Source organism: Manacus vitellinus, unplaced genomic scaffold, assembly GCF_001715985.3.
Source record: "Manacus vitellinus isolate BGI_N305 unplaced genomic scaffold, ASM171598v3 scaffold_63_pilon, whole genome shotgun sequence".
NCBI classification, from domain to species: domain Eukaryota; kingdom Metazoa; phylum Chordata; class Aves; order Passeriformes; family Pipridae; genus Manacus; species Manacus vitellinus.
Genome location: NW_021940711.1, coordinates 12,316 through 20,702, shown reverse-complemented (window position 1 = coordinate 20,702; position 8,387 = coordinate 12,316). Strand labels below are relative to the sequence as shown.

The following is an 8,387-nucleotide window of genomic DNA, read 5'->3' as shown; positions in this document are numbered from 1 at the left end:
AATGCCAAATAAAGAAATAAAGACCCTGGAGCCAATCCCAGGATACTGTGCTCTTCCCCCTGATCCCATCGTGCCCAGGGATGTATCTGCAGTACCAGCTCCTGCCCCACATCCCCAAGGGATGGGTGATGTACCTGGGAGTGAGGTGCCAACTTGGGAGTGAGTCTTCAGCCAGTTTGGGGTTTTAATAGGAAAAAAGAGAAATTCACATTGATATAAAAGAAAATCCCTACGATAGAGCACTTTTCTGCCTGCACTGCAGTCCTGGTCAGGGAGATGTGACCTCCATGGCCATAGCCCCCCCACCCTGCACACGTGTCCCCAGGGATGGGGCATGGCCGGGACATCCTCACTGCGACATCCCCGGGGTGCCGGTGCCGACATCATCATAGTCCATGTGCCCCGGGGGCTGTCCCGGGGGGTCCCCTGTGGCTCCGGGGGGACTTGGAGGGGGGCAGCTCCCACCTTGGGGACAGCAAAGGCAGGTGCCTGAGGGGGACAACTCCGTGTCCCCCCTCCAGACCCCACCTGGGGTGTTTCTGTGTTTCTGCAGCCCCCGTGGATCTGGTGCGGGATCCCAGCTCGCCACCACAGCCAAACCCCCCATGGAATGGTTCTGCAGGGGGGACAGGGCAGCTGTGGTCCCTCTTACCTGTGGGTGGGACACAGATCCAGCCCCTCTGTGCCACCCCCTCGGAGATGTCCCCAGTGCTGGGAGTGGGAGACTCCTCTGGCACGGCCGTGGCATCATCGTGGCCATCCAGGGTTCCAGCCATGGCATCATCGTAGTCATCCAGGGTTCCTGCTGTGGCATCGTCGTAGCCATCCGTGGTTCCGTGCCCGGGCAGGGCAGGGGGGGCTGGGACTGGCACGGGGGTACATGGCACTGACCCGGTGGCCATGGTAGGGACTGGCTGTGCCATCCCCCTCCGGCTGTGCTATCGCCCTCCGGCTGTGCCACCAGCAATGTGTTGGTGGCCCTTGGTCCCTCAGGGAAAGGCGATGCTTCTCTGCCCACTAACGAGGGGGACGTGTCCCCTCAGCTCCCCAGCCCTGCCGTGTCCCCTGTCCCCAGCACTCCCCGCTGGGTTCCTGCCCTGTGCCCCTACCTGGGGCTGCCCCGGTGTCACTCCCCTCCACGCTGTCCCCGGTGTAATACAGCAGCTTCTTCACTGAGCCCTCCCGCGGGGAACCTGCAGGGGGAAAACAGAGTGTTGGGGGTGGCCAGAGGTGGCACCGCGGGTGACACAACCTCAGCCACAGAGCAGGGCTGTGATGGGACCCAGGGACCCCCCACACCACGGGGAGGAGCCAGTGCTGTGCCACCAGGACCCGCTGCCGCGGTGGGACTGTGGGGCAGAGCCCCCCTGTCCGGGCAGAGCTGGGGCACGGGGGCTGCACCGACCTGGGCGACTGGGCACCTCCTGGTACTCCGGCATGGCGCTGTAGTCCAGCTCCTCGTAGATGGCGTCGGGGATGGCACCCACGGCTCTGCCGGGGCCTGCAACAAGAGGCAGCGCTCTCCCAGGGCCGTGGGCACCGTGGGTGGCACCGGGGTCACCCACTGCCCACCCTCCGAGCCGTTCCACACGGGGGGAGCCCCTGAACCCCCAAAGCGGCTCTGCCCCGGCACCCACCCGCCGGGACCCACCTCGGCGCCAAGCGCGGGCATGGCACATCAGCACGGCCAGGGCGCCCAGGGCCAGGCACAGCAGCGTCCCCAGGACCACGCACAGCACCACTGGCACCGGCACAGTCCCCCTGGCCACCTGCCCGCTTGGCACCGGCACAGTCCCCCTGGCCACCGCAGGGCCGCTGCTGCTGGGGACAGCTGTGGGGACACGGCCAGGCAGTGAGGGCAGGGGGATCCCAGCCGGCCCGGCGGGGGGGCTGCTGGCACGGGCAGAGCTACCTGTGCAGGTGGCCCCGTCCGGGCACAGGTGGGTGGCTGTCTCGCTGGGGTTGTCACTGTCCTCCGCGCAAGCCACGTAGGCGTCCCCTCCGGGGCCGCAGGCCTGCAGGTGCCAGGGTGCCGAGGGGCACCCCCAGAGCGAGCGGGCCCCCCTCCTCGCAGCCCACCCAGGCCAGCCAGGCGGGGGCCGGCTGCAGGGCTGCTACGGGTGCCAGCTGCCCCCCGTCCCCACAGCCCAGCTGCCGGCAGACGGCGGCGGCGGTGCCGGGGCTGGTGCCGGTGGCGCACACGCGGCCCCAGGTGCCGTTGTGGAGCAGCTCCAGGGACCCGCTGCAGCGCCCGCGCCCGCCCGCCAGCCGCAGGGAGAGCTGCTCTGCGAGGGGAGCAGGGGGGTCACGGCACGGACGGGAACCCCCCGGGGGCTCTGCTGCTCCCCGCCCCGGGGACACCCGACACTCACCTGAGCAGACGGCCCCGGCCCCGGCCCCGCGCTCGCACTCGCGCCCTTCCGAGCGTGGGCATTCCCAGAGAGACTCCTCGCTCCCGGCGCACTCAACCACGTACGGCCACGCTGTCCCCGGCCCGGGGCCGAAGCGCGCCGAGCCGGGGGCCTCCAGTGCCGCGCCACAGCCCAGCTCCCGGCACACAACGGCGGCGGCCCGCAGGTCCCAGCGCTCCTGGCACACGCTGCTCCAGGTGCCACCGGCATAGACCTCCACCCGCCCGGCGCAGCGCCCGGCACCGCCCGCCAGCCTCACCCGCCGGCTGCCTGCGGGCACGGAAGGACCGGGCTGGGGGCTGCTCGGGGCACCAGCACCCCGGCCCTTCTCGGGACACCCACCTGAGCAGACGATGACCATCTCCTCAGGGCTGCTGGTTGGTGCAGGGCCCATCCCTAAGACATCAGAGATCTTCTCTGGCACGTCCTCCATCTCCTCAAGGCTCCTGGTCAGCTCAGGGCCCATCCCCGACATCTCCCTCCTCACGACATCCATCTTCTCCATCACAACATCCACCTCCCTGGAGCTGCTGGTCAGTGCAGTGGGTGCCATACCCAAGGCTGTGTAGATCTCCTTTGGCAGGCCACAACCCAGCACAGCACACACCATGTAGACATCCCATCTCTTCTGCTGCTCCACAGGCACACGGCGCCAGGCTGGGGTGGTTATGGCCTCCTCCAGCCGCCCGTCACACCGGCTCTCACCCTCCACCAGCCGCACGGAATTGATGGTGCCTTCAGTGCCTGAAAATCACCAGCAGTGCCGTGGGGCTGTGGCACCTGGTTCAGCCCTCCCCTCATTGCAAAACAGCCCTGAGTGCTCCGCTCCCAGTTCCTGGGGTGTCCCAAAAGCCCTTGGAGGCTCTTCCCACAGGTGCCACACAGACCTGAGCAGTTGACGGCGGCGGCGTTCCCCGGGGTGCAGGGGGGCTCCCCCAGCACCGCCACGGGGCACTCGCCCGGGTGCCGCTCGCTCCCGCTGCAGCCGAAGGCGTCCGGCCTCAGCGGCCCGTCCCCGCTGCCGAAGGAGCCTCCCGGGGGCACGGTGACGGCGTGGCCACAGCCCAGGTGGCGGCACAGGACGTCGGCATCGGGCAGGTCCCAGTCGGTGGCGCAGACGGACCCCCACGTGCCCCTCACCGCCACCTCCACCCGCCCGGCACAGCCCGAGCTGCTGTTCCCCAGCCGGAAGCCCGTGTAGGCTGTGGCAGAAAGGCCGTTCAGGGGGGTGATGCTGGGGGGACCCCCAACACCCCCGGTGTCCCCGGTGCTTACGGGAGCAGATGATGGTGGCGTGGCCAGCGCAGCCCTGGCTGTGGGGCACCCGCCGGGCGCAGGCGCTGAGGAGGGGCTCGGTGCCGGTGCAGTTGAACCCCCCCTCCCACAGCGGCCCCGTTCCCGCCCCAAACCGGCCGCTGCCGGGGATGGCCAGCGCCGCGCCGCAGCCCAGCTCCCGGCACACCACCTGGGCCACCTTCATGTCCACGTGCTCCGCGCAGACGCCAACCCAGGCCTGGCGCTGCCGCACCTCCAACCGCCCGGCACAGGCTCTGTCACCTCCGACCAGCCGGGAAAACCCTGCGGGAGCGGTGCAGAGTTGGCACTGAGGGATGTGCCGGGAGTGCCGCGTCCCTCCCAGCCCGGCTCCTACCTTGGCAGATGACGGAAGTGTCATAGTCATGGGGACCTCTGTAGGGTCCCCAGCCGCGGATCTTGCAGTCCCACAGTGTGGCCTCGTCCCCATTGCAGTCCACCAGGGCCAGGCTGATGGGCCCGGTCCCTGCCCAAAGCGGTCATGGGAGGAGTAGGCACCGGCTAGCCGAGCCACACCCCAGCTGCTGGCACACCACCTCAGCATCCTCCATGTCCCAGATCTCATCTGACACCGAGCCCCAGTGTCCCCGCAGCTTCACCTCCACCCTCCCGGCGCAGGGACCGCCGCCATCCACCAGCCTCAGCTCCACGGCCTCTGCACCGGGACACCGGCACAGCTCAGCCCTGCCTGGCACACCCCGGCACAAGGTGGGTGTCCTGGCACGACCAGCCTGTCCCCCTCACCTGTGCAGATCACCCCCACGTCCCGCTCGTGGTCGCAGTAGTGCTGGCCCCATTCGTAGTGCGGACACTCCTCCAGCACCTCCTCGGTGCCAAGGCAGAAGAAGGGCTGGAGCCAGATCCGGCCGCTGCCCTGCCCGAACGGGGCGTACGGGGACGACGAGGCCACGCGGCCACAGCCCAGCTGCCGGCACACCACGGTGGCCCAGCGGGCTTGCCAGTCGAAGTCGTAGACGCAGACGGAGCCCCACTCACCGTCGTGATTCACCTCCACGCGTCCGGCACAATGCGCTCCGCGCCCCCCACCAGCCGCAGCTCCCGGAGCCTGCGGCACGGAGGGGCCTGAAGCCGGCCCGCACCGGCGTGTCCCGCTCCCACCACCCCGCCACTCACCCCCACACAGCTGCAGGCACAGCAGCAGCCCCAGCGCCCCGACCGGCCCCATCCCACCGTCCCGCACCCCCAGCGCAGGCAGGGGATGATGTAGCGGCAGCGCCGGAGCCGGTGCAGGCGGCAGCACCAGGGGAGCCTTTATCAGCCGGGGGATCGCCCAGCTGCGGGGCCACGGCCTCCAATAACCTGCTTCGTGCCCAAATATGAGGCTCGGCTCCGCTTCTGGCGTCACACACCTCGCCACAGTGGGCCGGCACACGGATGTCCCCGGGGGGAGCCGCCCCCCCCCAGCACCTGGGCCGGGGGGGCCCCTCCTGTACCCCCCCGTGGGTCCAACTCTGCCGCTGGAGCCCGGCAAGAGCCATCCCCGCGCTGACAGGATTCAGCCCCAATCCCGCCGGAGCCTCCACGGGACCGCCCCGAGGAGCGGCTCGAGGCAGAGCCCCGGGGCCCCCTCCCCGGTGCCCCCTCCCCGGGCGGTGGGAGCAGCCCCCGGCTCCCCGCGGGGGCGGGCGGGTCCCGGGTGCTCGCGCGGGGCGTGGCACATGGCGGGGGCTGCCGCAGCTGTTGCCCCCGCGCTCGCCTCGCCGCCGGGGCAGGAAGGAGGCGGTCACCGCCCGCCGGGGACGCGGCCGAGGCACCGACCGCACGCGGCTCCTGCCACCTGCGCCGGCACCGATAACGCCGCCGCTCTGCGCTGCCCGCGCCCCGCGGCTCTGTCCCGCTGCAGCTCGGGAGCCTCCGGAGCCGCAGCGTTAAGGAGACGTCCCAGTCTCATTGCTCCTGGGAAGAAAGCTCTGAAGATCTGCTCTGACGGGAAGTTCAAAAAACGTAGCTTCTCAGGATGAGGAAGATTTCTGTTTGCTGGAAAATCTGTTTCCAGCTGAGCTCAGAAAGTACACACCAGAGGTTCAGGGAAAAGGAGAAGACTCAAGCAGTGACCCACCAGAAACCCATCAGAACTCACTGGCGCTACTTCCAAGGCTGCTGGCAAAGCCTGGAAAGCCCTCAGAAGCCATACTGATTTGTCCTGGTTTGTCCCAGTCTCTTCCTGGACCTCAACTGCTTTTAGCACAGATGCTGCTGTCTCTGTGAGAATCCTGGAGGATCCCTGGGCAGCTGATCCACTCTGCCCCGTGTCCTGTTCTCAGTTCCTGCCCAGCCAGAGCCAACTGTGCCAAGGGCACGAGCACTCCCAGCCTGGATAGGGAATGGGGGACTGGCTTGTGTACAATTCACCTAGAAAGTCAAACGAGGGGATTGTTGGAGTATCTGGCTCCTTAGGGAACCTGCTGGGAGTAGAGAAGCACAGCCCCAAATCTCCAGCTGTGGGTGGAGTCGTGGAACATAAACCAGCACAAATGGATCCCCCAAAATGAACGGTGGGAGAGCAGGACCAAATAAGGGTCACTGTCCCTGTGGAAAGGCCAAAGGAATTGGTTGGGACTTGGATTGTCCCCTGGGGAGATGCTGGTTGCTGGCATGGAGAGAATGCCCTCCCTCAGGCTGCCAAGATCTCTCAGTGCAGCGGCTTTGGCCGACAGGGCAGCACAAAGATTGTTCTCTGCGGGGGCCCAGGTTTGGGTTCCGGTCTCAGCTTTGCAGGTTTAGAGGAATTCTACCTACAGCCCGCAATTCCATGGGGAATTCCTGCTGGAACAGCCTCCCAGTGCCTCCTGGAGCCCGGATATTCCCCTGCAGAGCTGCTGCTTTAAGGCCAGGTTTGCCGGGAAGCAGCCGCGGTTCCAGGTTTGCTGAGCGGGATCGGGACAAGCACAGGTTGATATTCCATAGAATTTGCTGTTTATAACCCTCCTGCCCTTCCCCACTGGTGTCCCTGTGGGAGACAGCTCTGGTTGCCTGGAAATGACCTGAACAAACAGTTTTGCTGATGGATCTGGTCTCCCCCTGGCCGAGTTATGGAGCAGAAGCACCAACCCTGGCCCAGCTCTCAGTTCTGCAACTGCAAATCTTCGTATCCTGTAAAATGTGTTGAATTTAAGAACGTTTCCCTGTGCTGCAGTGTTTATGTATTTTGTCTTTTTCCTTCTGTTTGGCAGGTGAAAGTTCATTAAACAGTGGATTTATCACTCTTCTTGCTTCCAGTGGGGAGTACTGGCTGCTCTGTTTAAACTGGTGACTGAAAAACTGATACTAAAATTGAAATAATTCTGTTAAATACTTGGGAAGAGTTTTCATAATATGATTTTTTCCCCTTTGCTGTGTGTTATTTTTCTATGTCCCGGCTTTAGAGAGGAATTTATTGTATTTTAATTAGGAAAACAGTACCTAAGTTGCAAATTATTTTAGGTGTTATACCTGGAATTTTCAGTTTCCTAAGGCCATTCTCTGTGCATTACTAACCAGCAGAGAGTGCTGCAGCAGTTCCTCAGGAGCATTATACAGGAGCATTATTCTTCCTCTTTCTTGGCTGGTTTTGTTTTCTTTCAGTATATTTACACACTAAAGGATCAACAACTATAAAATCTGAAGTGAGTTTTTGGTGCAGTTTATTATATTGCCTTGGCTATTGAATCAAAGTAACAGGTGAAGCCACACATCTGCAGGGGGAAGAGGGGCTTGGACAGAAATTATTCTGTTGTCCAACTTTAAAAATTCATGGAAAATTTTGTTTCCACGTGCCAAGAACCAGCGGCTCCAATCTGTGCCCAGCAAGAGCTCGAGGCAAAGGGCTTCCCTCAAATTCAGTTCATTGAGGCTGGTTTTGGACACACATCCCAAGGGAAGGGGCTTCCACTGGGGGATCCCAACCTCTGCTCCAGATGTGTCTCCAGCTGTTTGTTCCCGGGCCCTGCTGTGAGTTATGGCACAGAGGGAGAGGGGCTTTTATTGCTTAGGAATGTCCTCGTGCCCTGGGGAGCTGAATTTAACGGGGCACAGGGCTGAGCATCAAAGGAGAAAAAGGGAAAGGGGAAAGAGAGAACAGAAAAAGGGGGGAAATGGGAAAAAGAGAGAAAGTAAAATAGGAAAAGAGAAAAGAAAAAGGGAGAAAAAGAGAAATGGCAAAAAAGGGAAAAGTGGAAAAGAGAAAAGGAAAAGGGGAAAATGAGATTAAAGGAAAAATAAGATAAAAGAAAAAAGGAAAAAGGAGGGGAAAGGGGGAAAATAGAAAAATAGAAAGGAAAAGGGGGAAAGAAAAGAAAAAGGAGAGGAAAGGAAAAGGGAGAGAAAAGAGAAAATAAAAACAGAGGAAAAAAAGAAGAAAAGGAGAAAAAAAGAAAAGAAAAAGGGGCAAGAAAACCAGAAGAAAATGGGGAAAAGGAAAAATGGTAAAACTAAATGAAAAGGAGGGGGGAGAAAATAAAAGGGCATAAAGAGAAAAGAAAAGGAAATTGGAAAGAAAGGCCGCGCTGCCCCACGGCTGATCTGCACGAACCCGTTCCCATCCCATTCCCATCCCATCGCATCCCGTCCCTTCCCGTCCCGTTCCCGGAGCCGTTTCCCGCGCGCGCTCCCGAGCGGGGCGGGGCCTCTGCGCGCGCAGGCGGGCGCGTCACGTGACGGGGC

General features: G+C 62.9%; 1 protein-coding gene across 1 annotated transcript; it reads right to left on the bottom strand.

Moving 5' to 3' along the window:
* Positions 1 to 185: 185 nt before the first annotated feature.
* LOC108642940 (antigen WC1.1-like) lies at positions 186 to 5,275 on the bottom strand. The gene is given in 13 exon segments (XM_029963780.1): positions 186 to 465; positions 653 to 865; positions 1,110 to 1,193; positions 1,406 to 1,501; positions 1,652 to 2,063; positions 2,065 to 2,285; positions 2,373 to 2,681; positions 2,754 to 3,146; positions 3,299 to 3,613; positions 3,687 to 3,989; positions 4,063 to 4,380; positions 4,470 to 4,781; positions 4,848 to 5,275. Coding segments are annotated over 13 exon segments (3,156 nt in total). The 5' UTR covers positions 4,912 to 5,275; the 3' UTR covers positions 186 to 349.
* Positions 5,276 to 8,387: the final 3,112 nt, after the last annotated feature.